The sequence below is a fragment of the Cervus elaphus genome, chromosome 23 (genome assembly GCF_910594005.1).
Source record: "Cervus elaphus chromosome 23, mCerEla1.1, whole genome shotgun sequence".
Lineage (NCBI taxonomy): Eukaryota > Metazoa > Chordata > Mammalia > Artiodactyla > Cervidae > Cervus > Cervus elaphus.
Genome location: NC_057837.1, coordinates 36,665,137 through 36,678,761, shown reverse-complemented (window position 1 = coordinate 36,678,761; position 13,625 = coordinate 36,665,137). Strand labels below are relative to the sequence as shown.

General features: G+C 37.1%; 1 protein-coding gene across 4 annotated transcripts in view; it reads right to left on the bottom strand.

Moving 5' to 3' along the window:
• Positions 1-13,625, bottom strand: part of MPP7 (MAGUK p55 scaffold protein 7) — a 215,425-nt gene that overhangs the window by 50,788 nt on the left and 151,012 nt on the right. For all 4 annotated transcript variants that reach the window (XM_043883946.1, XM_043883945.1, XM_043883948.1 and 1 more), the window contains 5 exons: positions 11,897-11,978; positions 10,912-10,997; positions 6,980-7,054; positions 6,590-6,786; positions 6,053-6,117 (listed from right to left, as the gene is read on the bottom strand). In XM_043883946.1, coding sequence (XP_043739881.1) covers positions 6,053-6,117; positions 6,590-6,786; positions 6,980-7,054; positions 10,912-10,997; positions 11,897-11,978 — 505 coding nt within the window. The remainder of the gene's footprint in view (positions 1-6,052; positions 6,118-6,589; positions 6,787-6,979; positions 7,055-10,911; positions 10,998-11,896; positions 11,979-13,625) is intronic.

The following is a 13,625-nucleotide window of genomic DNA, read 5'->3' as shown; positions in this document are numbered from 1 at the left end:
TATAGTATGAGTCACTCAAGTTGTGAGTTTATTTATCCTCATTTCTTAGGAGCTCTGAAATGCCACGTGCATCTAAAACAAATGATTAGAAAACAAACAATGAAGGGATGTGACACAGGAGAGCCAAGCCCAACATCTAAGTAGACATAAAAACAGGTCATGTTAAAGATTGATCAACCTGTGATCTCAGACATTTCTGCTGTAAAGCGTAACAGACTGTTAAACAGAGTGTGCTTTTGTGATAATACACAATAAGATAGACTGAATATTGCACTCTTGATTAAAGACTCCACATCACATAAATTAGATGATAAAAAGCCACGTCTCTCTCTCACACACACACAAATTAAAACACCAAAGTCCATCCACATAAAAATAAAATCTGTAACTTAAAATATATGCAGCATATGTACATTTCATATTCTAATAAGAGGTCCTAAATATGCTGCATAAATTCTCAAAAGAACATTTCCTCCATGCAGTTCTAAAGTAGGAAGAGATGGTATTTTTAGCATGACACAACATACACATAAATATCCAATAGCATGTATCATGCTTAACAGAACCCAGTAGAAAAAGCAAAGAGGAAAAATATATAAAAGGTGGATCTCAAAAGAGAGCTGGGGTAAGCTGCAGGACTCTTGCTTCAGTTAGGCACTGCGGAATGCACGTCAAACGCATAAAGTTACATAATTTTCCAACAACCCTATGAGGCTGGAAGTATTATCCCCATTTTACAGATGGGAAATCAGACGTAGAGAGGGATAAGGCACTCCTAAGTGGCACAGCTGGGATGTGGACCCACGCAGTCCAGTTCCAGAGTCTGAGTTTTGAATTACCATGCAATCACACCGAAAGTCACTTTTTAAAACCTGGAGCTTCGAATTAGGAAACATAAGTCAAGGGAAAGGTCCCTGGAAATAACAGATTTCTGTCGTTTCCTGACTACCTCTCTCCACCCTCCATGGCTACAGCCTCCTGCCCGCCCAGAATCCTCAGCCTCTTAGGTGTTTCCCTGCCAGGGGAGCCAGGGAAGGGCGGTCTCCTCTCCCAGCCGCAGCAAGAGTCCACTCTACATCACTGAGCACCAACATGCAGGATGCAACAATTATAAAAAGCCCAGAGGAGAGACAGACCAAGGTCACAATGAGAGAGAGCAACGTTGTCCTCAGAGGAAGGAAAAGCACTGCATCCCCGGCAGGATGGACTTGTTGCTGGAGGTTACCAGAGTGGGACCCACCAGATGCTCCCGACAAGTGGAGAAACTGTGTCTGTATTGGTGGGATATTCTCTGGGGCAGAGTTAGGCCTCCACTCTAGAAACTACTTTCTCAGACCACTCACCCCTCACTGCAGTCTCCCCTAAAGGCTGCAGTGATCCATGACCACAGACCAGACCTCTAACCGCTGGTCACCTCTCTTACCTGTATGAACCAGGGTCCCAGGACGAAAGGCAGGAGATAGTATGGCTGAGAATCTCTCACGTGGAAAAGCTAAACACATACACCCTGACAGTCTTATCTTTATGTGTGTAAGGAGATCACAATTTATTGAGATGAAAACTAAGCAACAAGAAAGGTCTTCACCTCAACCATCTCATGATCAGGTGTGCAATTTACAACTTAATTCATCTACACCTCTTTCTACACAAACTGATCTTTGATATCTCCCAAAAGGTGTCGGGGCAAAAAAGTATTTCACATATTTTTAAAACCTCATATGTTGCTCTTACACACAATCCCACCAATATTCAGAAAATGTGTGACAAAGTATTAGACACACAAACTTAATTTAAGAACATAATCTATTTGTTAATTTCTGAATTAAATGTATGTGTGAAAACAGTAAATAAACATTATCTAAGATGCCAGGAAGAAGGGGCTTACTCAACTTGGAAAGTACTGTTACAACAACCTGTAGAGTAATGATATATACATATACATCTTATTCTCAAATGTTTGGCCTTCCAGAACACTGGTACCATGTGAATGAATTCACTCTTTTCCTCAATGTTTAAATTTTATTGCTAGTAGACTGTGATCTTCAGTTCACAAAATATTTGTCTTTGAATGAACCTGGTGACACTCTAAATGGACACCCTTTGACTGCAGTTAAATGTTTTCTTTTTTACCCACATGATAACAATCAAAATTGGTTAAAACAAATTCTAAAATATTTTGTGTCTCTACCTTATAATTTTTAAAAAGTCAGTAAGTTGTACAATTTTGTTTTTTTATAACCAGAGTTCTATTAGAGCTATTTTGTAAAAGAAAATATTTTCGTTAATATTCAATCATCATTATTAGAAATATTCAGGTATTTATATTTTGATAACTAAAAACAGGAAATTAAGCACTGTAAATAAATATCATACTTGAACATTCTGCAGTAAAATAGACTCCATGAATAAGAGTCTTTTCCGAATCCCACACAGACTCGATTTAAATATAAATTACATTGAATTGAAGTTAAAGTTTATGCTACTAAGAAGCTAATTCCTAACTTATATACTTATGTTTCAATAGAGAGGGAACAAACAATATTTCAAGTAATCAAAGAAATTCATATTTCTTCTTAGAAGTTAGGTGACATCATATGGCTTTACATACGCAACTGAACTATAAAAATCAGCTTTGACAGAAGAAACATAGTTCCTTTAAATTATATCGACACAAGTATCACAAGCTGCCAAGTTGTCTGTCAGGGTATCTATCCCTATGTACCACTTGAGACATAAAATGTGCTCGTACTCAGCCCCAAACACCCTGTGTCCTTCTGGTAACTATCTAAACCCTCATCACAGCAAAGAACACCTGTCAGCTTCCCAGCCCTGCTGTCCTGTCTGTGTTATTAACATTCATTATGTGACAGCCTAGCATTAGATGAGCAGGGAAGGCAGGCAGATGAAATTCTGTATAAACGTCTTTGTTGGAAAGACCTACTATACAGCTCAGGGAACTCTGCTCAATGTTACGCGGCAGCCTGGATGGCAGGGGAGTCTGGGGGGAGAATGGATACATGTAGTGTATGGATGGCTGAATCCCTCTGCTCTCCACCTGAAACTATCACAACATTGTTAATCAGCTACATTCCAATATAAAATAAAAAGTTAAAAAAATGGCTTTGCTGGATAGGAGGAGGAGGAATAAGAAGAGGATGAGATGAGTTGCTACATCAAGCTTCTAAGATTCAGGAATGTTTTAGTTTTAAGAGTTCATGTTTTAGTTTTTAAGAATGTGTAAGAAGCAAATTATTTTGTTTGAGGAGCCCATTTTTCTGGATATGTATTAGATATACATGGATTCTTAAGGAGAGGAGCTATAACTAAGCATCAAGATTGAATACCACACACACTCAGAATTTTGCATATAAGGATGGCAGTTGTAAAGCCTGAGGAAGTCTTCCGATTGTATTCAGAATAAAATTGATTTACTTTATTCTGGGTCTAATGGAGCCAGGACCCAGAGTTCTAGCACAAACACAAAGGCAGAGATAACACAGCCCTGGGATGCTCCAACCCTTCTTGACTTCTACATTCACCCTAACTGAACCCCTATAGTACCAGGGCCATTACCCACGAAGTTTTCCTCCAAGCAGACTTCAGTTATAAAGTTTACTCTTTATTTAAAATAAAGAGTAAAACACTAGTAATGCAAAAGCAATCACTTTATGAAAAAGTTAACTGGCTAATTTGACATTTTCAGATTAGTCATTTTTCTAAATTCCATGTCTTACCCATTATCTTCCTAGGTTTTAAGTGCCCTTGTGAAATTTAGTGAAGAAAATTTTTATAAACATGAGTTTTTTCCATAAATTTATAAACACCAAGGTGGATTATTCTTATTTTAGAAATTTTGTTAAATCAGAAACTTTAAAATCTATTATATGTTACTCAATGTAATTAAATGGAATGATTATAAAATATATATAGACTTTTTCAATAAAATGAAATATAAAAATAAAAGACTTTATATTAGCATTCTGCTTTTCTTCATAGTATTATTCTACAATTCAGCAAAGGGCATGAAAACATGAATGTCCTACTCCAACAATCTAAGTACCAAAAGTTAAAGTCCAGGAAGTGTTGAGTCAGACGGCTTTTATGAGATTCAGTTACATTAAAAAAAAAAATCATTTTCAAATACACAGGCTACAAAACAAAGTGCTTTTAAATGCTTTAAAAAATGTTCAGATCCAGTGCAATGATTTTTGCATAACTTTTGAGTTCAGGGGTTTATGAGACAACATTCAAAGAAATTTCAAATGGAATTTCAATTCTTTTTGAGAATAAAGACATTGGCTTTCTATTTAATTTTCACAGAAATATAATGCTTCTCTGAACAAGGCTGTATTTACTATATGCTAGTGATTTACTTCAGCTAATATTGACCAGATTTATTTTTATTTAAAAATAAGAAACACCTAAATATGAGAACAATGCATCTATCAGTGAATCAAAATCTAGGTTAAAAATAAAGAGAGAGAGAAAGAAAAGGAAATAAGGGTGAAAGGACCTTCACATTCCCTAAAGACAAGTCCTCGGGCTCAGATACTAGAGTATTAACAAAGAAAAGAAATTATGTACATTCAAAGATAAAAAGTCTCCATTATAATTAGTGCTTCTATACACACACCCGCACACAAACACACACACCCCCTCACATTCACAAACATTTATACTGAAACCAGTGGAGAGAGCTATTAAAAAGACAACCTCTCTACTTCATACAGTTTAAAAACAAAAATCTATCAAAAATTTTACATAAGTGAACATTCATAATTATAACCAATGGTACATGTCTACATTGTCTAAAACTCAAGCCAATTTGAGTATGCATTCAGATTTGAGTAGAATCACATCTACTTTTCAGGTTACACATATTTTGTCCCACATATATAAGAAGTGTGCAGGCCCTCAAATTCAAAAGTCCCTGAGAGAGCAAGTCGGGTAGGGGCCTCAAAGCCCCTTTCCTCTGGATGTGCTCCCAGTGAAAGTTCATCGCATTGAGCAACGCAACACTCTGGTTAAACGTGAAGCCTCAGTGTCACAGTCCATGTGGCAGTCTACGATAAGGGTTTCTTCCTCCGGCCCAGACTGAACAGAGCAAGAACAAGCAGGCTTTCGCATCAGCGCTCTGCTTGAAGCCTGCTGGTGAGATTTATACGCGACTGCAGTTTGGCTCCCTTCTAATGTGATTCCTGGGCTCTATGCTCCTACTAACTGACAGAAATAACAGGAGATGTGAAAAACGCAGCGATACCAAAAACAGATGTTGGTGTATAATTCCAGGACCGTTTATTTGCTCATTTCACCTTTTAATGTACAATTTCTATGCTGAAAACAAAGGGCTTTTTTAAAACTCTTAAAATACCTAGAACCATGAAACAAAGAAGATAAAGGAGGACATTTAAAGATAAGCTGGGGACTTATAAGAGGTGGGAGGTGGGAAGTCAAGAGTGGCTGAGAGAAGGGTAGGTTGAAAGAAAAACCACACTATTTCTTCCAGCAATCCTACATCCTTGTTTTTCTTACTCTTATTTTCTTTTAATCTAGTCTGGTAATAACTCTGAACAGACAGGGTGAAGGTCAGAGCTACTATGATGTCCAAACAAATAAGGAACAAAATAGAACAAGAACAACTGTTTTAGGCACAATTGCTTTTGTGCCCAAGAAAATGATGGATTTTTTTTCCCCTCTAATCTTTACCAAGAATCATCTTAACCAAACCTCTTAGCTTTAGAGAAATAAGGGATGCGTTTTATGTTACAATATAAAATACCTCAATTCAAAAAACAAAAAGAGTAGCAATCTTTTTTTTTTCCCTTAAAGAGTGAGTCATGGGTTTATTATAAACAACCCCAAAGACCCCTTTCTTCAAAAGATTCACTTTGCCATTTCCACTATGAATTTCTTACTTGTTGGTTCTTATGAAAAGATGATCCAAAAGTTACCACACGTAATAGGACCTCTTATTCTACCACAAACACCTGCTATAATAGTCAAAAATAAACAGCGAGGTTTAGGTTTTCTGCATTCTTATTAACAAACTTACATGATTTCCTACTGGAAACTTTCAGGGGCTGGACTAATATTTCTGGTCGTCTCAGAGCCAGTCTCCTGGGGAAAAGAAGGTCAATATGCCTATCAATTTTCAGGACAGATCCAAGACTAATATATCACTAAAATACTAAAAGTCTTAAGAAAAAATGGAAAGTTGGAGGAAAAAATGAATACAATGCAATCTACTCAAATTAAGAAATAAATCCTCTAACTTCCAAATTTTTATAAATTCTCCTGACTCTGAAATCACTTTTTTTTTCTTCTAGCTTTCACATCAATGCAGTTTCAGATATTAATGTGCTTTTTTCCATTTGCTTCATAACAAAAAGTGAATATGACCTGAGACTGTCATGTTATTTTTGGTCATTATTCATACTTCATTAGACAAAACAGAAATCCAAACCTGAGGGATAAAGGCTTCGAAGGCAAGGTTTCAGGGCTTATTTTATCACAACTATGCTGAAATGGTATTTTGCAGGGAACAAAAGGTCAGCTGCAGACAGGCCATGATTCTGCGCCAGGAACTCACCTTTCCTGGAAATGCTTAGAGGGAATCAGTCCTGCTCTGGGGTTGGCATCTCCTTCATGCTTTGCTTGCCACCACGTTGCATCATCTTGGCTCATAATCTGAAGAATATCTCCCTTTTTGAAAGAAAGCCCGGCTTCCTTACATGGAATTGCTTTATCCTCATTAGGGTCATAGTCAAAGAGGGCTTTGATAAACATCTAGAAGAGAGTTCCATTTACGATGAATAAATATAAAGAGTAAATGTGAAATGGCCAGTATTCTTCTAACTCTGATTTATTTAAAAAACAGAATATTAAGGTCAGCTTGCTGAGACAAAGAAGATATGTATTAAATGGAAAAACATTAGTTCCTCCTAGGGGGAAATAAAAAGGATTTTTAAGGAATGATTACCTTGCCCTCCTTCGACGGTGTCTCTTCTTTGATGCTGGGTATAATCTTAAACGTTATTGCACCCTGAGACTGAGCCTATTATCAGAGGAAAGAAAGTGTTATAAGAAAACCTTGGGAACCAAAGAGAAAGGAACTAAAATAGGTAGAAAATGAAATGATTCTGAAAATTTACAAGCTTGGGATTTTCTACTCTTAGATAAAACAAACCAAGGAAACTATTTTTGTAGAAATTCCTGTAACGGGAGAAAGTGCTAAAGTTTGTCAAATAAGTTAAAAAACATTAACCACTAAATCCACTTTTACCTCCTGTGCACTTTAAAAACACCAGTGAATATATTACCATCCATGTTACTTCAAAACAGACACAGAGAATATGCACAGTGCCTTACAGAGACAGGATTAAATGCAAAGAACAGACTGTGTGTGAGGCTCAGACCTTCACATCCAAGGATCTCATTTTCAGGGACAAAATACCTACAACTGTCAGTAACGTGGTTATAAATACATGACTCAAGCAGTTACAGGGTTCATCAGAAAAATAATGAAGAACACTCATCTCTCTAGATTCTCGTTAGTAAGTAAAGTACCAAATGATGTAGATTAATTAAAAAATGAAAAGATTATCTAATTTAGTGAAAACAAGCAACAATACCCACAATTCTTTGCTGACTACCTCACACAACAGTAGGTAACAAGGACCTACTGTCTAACAAGGGTCTACTGTCAGAGTTGCTACAGGGAACTCTGCTCAATGTTCTGTAATAACCTAAACAGAAAAGAATCTGAAAAAGAGTATGTGTGTGTGCTACTGAATCACTTTGCTGTACATCTGTAACTAGCATGGCATTGTAAATCAACTATACTTCAGAAAAAAAACTTAAGAGTAGGTCTTCCTTTAACACACTCTTATACTATTCTTTCTCTTCTTTTAGCATTTGTCATAACCCGATCTATATAATTACTTATACAATTATTTCTTAATGTCTGTTGAAGAAATCACTTCCTATACAATTATTTCTTCATGTCTGTTGAAGAAATCGCTTCCAAGTTTTACTGATCGAACTAGTTCTGTTTCGAGTGAACATGAAAGGTACTGGAAGCGTTAGCCACTCAGTCGTGTCCAACTCTTCTCGACCCCAGGCTCCTCTGTCTATGGAACTCTTCAGGCAAGAATACTGGACAGAGTTGCCATTCCCTTCTCCAGGGGATCAAACCTGGGTCTCCTGCATTGTAGGTGGATTCATTACCTTCTGAGTCATCAGGAAAGCCCTAATGTCTGTTACCCCCACTAAATTGTAAGCTCTGTGAAAGCTCTAAATATCTGGTACATATTTAAGAGGAATGAAGGATGGAAGAAAAGAGGAAAAGGTGGAGACAGCAAGGGAGGGAGAGAAGGAGAAGGTGAAGCTCACCATCAGCAAGTGCTGGAACCAGGACACCCGTTTGGTTACAAAGGCCCCGACTGCTACTATCTGTCAATTTCCATGGTGTGAATACTCCCACCAGAGCCAATTTTAATGTATCAGCATAAAGTCACTGAAAGCCAAGATGGGGAAAGCTGCATAGAGTCAGCCTTTTTTTACTTTCTAAAATTTTTATTAGAGTATAGGTGATTTACAATATTGTCAGTTTCTGCTGTATGGCAAAGCGAATCAGTTATACATGTACCTGTTCTGTTTTTAGATTCTTTCCCCATATAGGTCATTGCAGAGTATTGAGTAGAGTTTCCCGTGCTCTACAGGAGGCCCTTATTAGTTATCTATTTCATACATAGCAGTGTGTATATATGCCAGTCTCAACCTCCCAATTTATCCCTCCCCCATCGCCCCCTGGGAACCATAAATCTGTTTTTCACATCTGTGACTCTGTTTCTGTTTTGTAAAGAAGTTCATTTTTTTAGAGCGTAGAATCAGTTTTTGTCAGCATATGGAAGCAACTCTAGTGCAGCACAGACACTCACGTAAAATGGGAGTTTAACAGCATAAATATCAGAATTTCACAAAGGAGCGATTTCAAAATGATAATATTGTTGCTACTGCTTATGATAAAAGTAACTCACTAATCTTACTAAGAATATTGAAAGAAAGTAGAAAGCAAGTCTTCTCAATAATCCCTTCCCATTCTTCTAGTTTGTGCATGTGTTTTAATTTATGTACAGCCCTTACTACAGTATCACTAAAGGCTAAATCAGTGTAAGCACTCACTAGTACTAATGTTATTACTAAATCACAAGGTCTATAAGCCAGTGTGACCACTTCACAATAATCCATCACTTGGATGAACAATTGTTCAATCAGTGCAACCTTCTTAATAGTTTCTAGATAATTTTAAACTATCTTATTTATACACACTTGCCAAATTATTTCCTTGAGGGTTAATTTGCAACAGTTGAATTTCTTATAAATACTTTTCTGTTTGTGTGTGTGTATGTATGTGAGAGCGTGCTGCATGGCATGTGGGATCTTTGTTTCCTGACCATGGATTGAACGCATGCTCCCTGCAGTGGAACTGCAGGGTCTTAATCACTGAACTGCCAGGGAAGTCAATAGTTGAATTTCTTATTAAAGAGTACACAAATTTAGAGTGGATAGTTTCAGATAGCCATCTCAAAAGATTCTATTAGTTTATTCTACCAACAAAAGCATATAAACATTATTTCCTTATAAACTGGCTAACTCTAGGCATTATCAAGCTTTTAAATAACCACCAGTCCAATATTTTTCAGACATCATGTTTTTTGGTCATTTTTGTCTGTGCATATGCTTTGCTGTTCTATAACTGCTTTTTTCTTAATGATTGTTAAGAACTCTCATATACATTAAAATATGAGCCTTCAATCACATAAATTGAAAATATTTTGCCTATAACTTCATCTGTCTTTTGAATTTTATGTACAGTATCTTTTCCTGTAGAAAAAGTTTTCAGTTCTAGTCATTACATATATTTGAATTTCACATCAAGGTTAGAAATTCTTTCTTGGCCTTTTAAGATCAAGTGTAGTATGGGGGCTTCTCAGGTGGCAGAGTGGTAAAAAAAAAAAAAAAATAGTAAAGAACCTGCCTGCCAATACAGGAAACACAAGATGCAGGTTCAATCCCTGGGTTGGGAAGATTCCCCTGGAGTAGAGGGCAACCTGTTCCAGTATTCTTGCCTGAAAAATTCCATGGACAGAGGAGCCTGGTGGGCTATAGGTCATGGGGTCACAAAGAGTCAGACATGATGGAGCACAATGATTTTTTTAAAAACTTAATTTGGGGGAATTTAGTTTTGTGTGAGTTGTACAATAAGGACTACTTTTCTAACTGAATCACTTAATCCAATACCATTTATGAAACAATCTCACTGCTTTCACACTCATTTAAAATGCTATCTTAATCACTTACTAAATTTTCATATATACTGAGGTCCGTTTTGAGATACCAAGACTCTTCACAGGTTAATAATATGTTTTTATATGTAACAGGGACAATCTCTCTTTATTTTGTCCTTATAAAAAAACAAATGAATTTGAGAATTTATATTGCCAAGGCCTATAGTAGTTTGATTCCATTTTAGACTTAAGACATCTAAGTTAGTTTCACTACTTTATATACCTGGAAGATATAGGCCCCAGAGATAAATGTATCACTGGCAATGTGTATTAAGGACCTAATTTGGGACAGGCCCTGTCAAACTCCTGACCTACAGGAGCTTGTTGAATCTTCGAACGCTCCAGTGAGAGATTTACCACTTCTTATTCTCATTTTGTAGATGAATACAGGGAAGCAATAAAAAGATGAAGGTATTTTCCAAGGACATACAGGGATTAAGTTAATAGAGTCAGGATCCAAATCCTGGATTGCTGAATCCAAATCCTGTGTTCATTACCAAGTCTGAAACACAGCGATTCAGTTTCATTTTCATGGCAATTTTAAAATAAATTTTCAGCTTACCAAGATCTGGATTATTTCCTCAGGCCTTTTATCCTCAACCGGTATCCCATTCACTTCCCTAAGTTCATCGCCAACATGAATAAGACCTGAGAAAAAGCAAATTCAGAAAACCAGCAGCATTACCTACAAAAGAAACCATGGTTTGTGACTGTGTCCACACTGAACGCTCCGTGTGGTCCCCCAGTGCCTGTGAGGGCAACATACCTCATGCCTCTCAGGTTTCGGAGGCTGAGCCCCCTGAGAACGACTCCAAGACCACAACCTCACTACACTGCCAAAGGAACAGCAGCAGCATCTCAGTCTTTTTCTAAAAATGCACATTACTTTCATCTTCAAAATAGTATTTGTAAAGGCTGCACACTTTTAGCAGTACTTTTGAAATCAGAAACATTGAAGTAAGTCTTATAACCTTGGAAGCCCATATACGCGAAGACTATAAAGCAATATGAGATTTATCATTTATTTAAATAGGTTCATTTGAACTATGATGCTGGAGAAGACTCTTGAGAGTCCCCTGGACAACAAGGAGGTCAAGCTAGTTAATCCTAAAGGAAATCAACCCTGAATACTCATCAGAAGAACCAATGCTGAAGCTGAAGTTCCAATAATTTGGCCACCAGATGCGAAGAGATGACTCACTGAAAGAGACCCTGACGCTGGGAAAGATTGAAGGCAGGAGGAGAAGGGGGCAACAGAGGATGAGATAGTTGGATGGCATCACTGACTCAATGGACATCAGTTTGAACAAGCTCCAGGAGTTGGTGATGGACAGGGAAGCCTGGATGCTGTAGTCCATGCGGTCGCAAATAATCAAGACATGACTTAGCAACTGAACAATAACCACATTTGAACATAGAGAAAAATACCTTATTACTGTTTTGTTGTACTGTCTAAATCCTGCTATCCTCTCAGTTATATACTGGAAATGTGACACATAAAACCCACATGACTTGTCCACACCTGCCAAACATGTGTACACTCTCACCACTTCTGTCTGCAGCTCCTCCTCTCATGATCCTGGCCACCACGATGGCCCCAGTCTGCTCATCCTTTTTAATAGTGGCTCCCTTTAAAGAAAAAAAAAAATAGTATTTGTGGGTAAATGCACATACCGGGTGGTAAGAAAGAGGGCAGAAATAAGGACCTTATCTGGAAAATGTAAAAACAGCTACAAAAAAATTAAAAGGAGGCAGAAGGAACAGATATCATGTCAGGCATCTCACAAATACTCATCACTAACACACAGTCTTCTACAGCATATACCATCTAAGGTTTTCAGCACAGTCCAAAAATTTTTGAATCTTTATTCCCTTCAATACTATGGAGTATACAAATATCTTCTTTCCATTATGAACCTTACATTTGAATACTATTTGTTTTTACACTTTGACAGTATTTCCTCATTTCACTTTATCTTTATCCCAAGCCCCGTAAGAAGGTCATGTACATAGAGAAGGTGAAGTGAATAGAAAATAAACTAGAAAACTAAAACCCAGACCACCTGACCTTTAGTTCAGCAACCCTTCTACCACAGTATTACAGTAAACAAATTCAGGGATGATAATAAACAAAGTGGAAAGAAAAAAAAAAAGATCTGTTACTCCTAGTTTTTATGTACTAGGATTATACTTAGCACAAATGGAACTAACATTCTGGCAGGAGATTAGGAAATAATTTCAAAAAGAATCCAGAAAGTCCTCATTTATGGGTGTTTAGAAGAAAATCAACTGAACACTTTTTGTCAGCATAGCAAGCACAAACAGTTACTTTGAATGCCTCCTCATGACTTTCTTCCAAGAAACTGGCAGTGGTTGAGACAAACCATCTATGTCACGTTACACAGCTGGAAAGACGCAGGTGCGGGGGCAAGGTTCACCCCCCAAAAAGAAGTTTGATAGTGAACACATTTATTTACAGCATTACAAAATAGATATTATAAAAGGATTCCTAGTTTTGTTTTCATAAGCGTTTTATATATGACATTTTATATGTGATAGCTATCAAATACATACCTAATAACAGCAAAAAATTAAATAATTCCATGCTAGGATGATTTTGTGGCATTTTTAATCACCTACACATGCCCTCAAGGCTGAAGACTTGAATGAGTACCTCTCCATGGTTATAAACCTTAGGCCCTCCAATTCCTGGTATTTTCTGCAGGTAGCTTATAGCCAAGATGACTGGAAATGTAATATTCTTACTACAACTAACTAGTGTAGTTAGATCAACTTTTACTTTCTTTAAGAATGTGTCTCAAACTGACTAAAGTATGCCCAATGATCAGAAGGGTCTAGTGATCTAAAATTGTTTATTGTTGTTCAGTTGCTAAGTCGTGTACGACTCTTTGCGACCCCATGGGCTGCAGCATGCCAGGCTTCTTCGTCCTCCACCATCTCCCAGAGTTTAAGTTTAATTTAAGACTACTTATCTATCTTTTATAGATGAGAAACTGTATGACAAATGGTTATGACTTGTCTAAAATCAGACAACTAGTATGTAGCAAAGTCAGAACTCATCTAAGGCAAACTGATCAGAATTGCTGTTTCTAACCTTATCATTCAAGACTAATAATCTTCTGAATCCTTCTGTAACCCTGTATTCATAAGGTTATAAATATATTACTTTTGCAGATGCAGATTATCAGTTCTTCCTTCTTTGACTGTGCCTGCCAGGTCCCTACATCGAGTGGTGAATAGATCCCAGGGCATCTA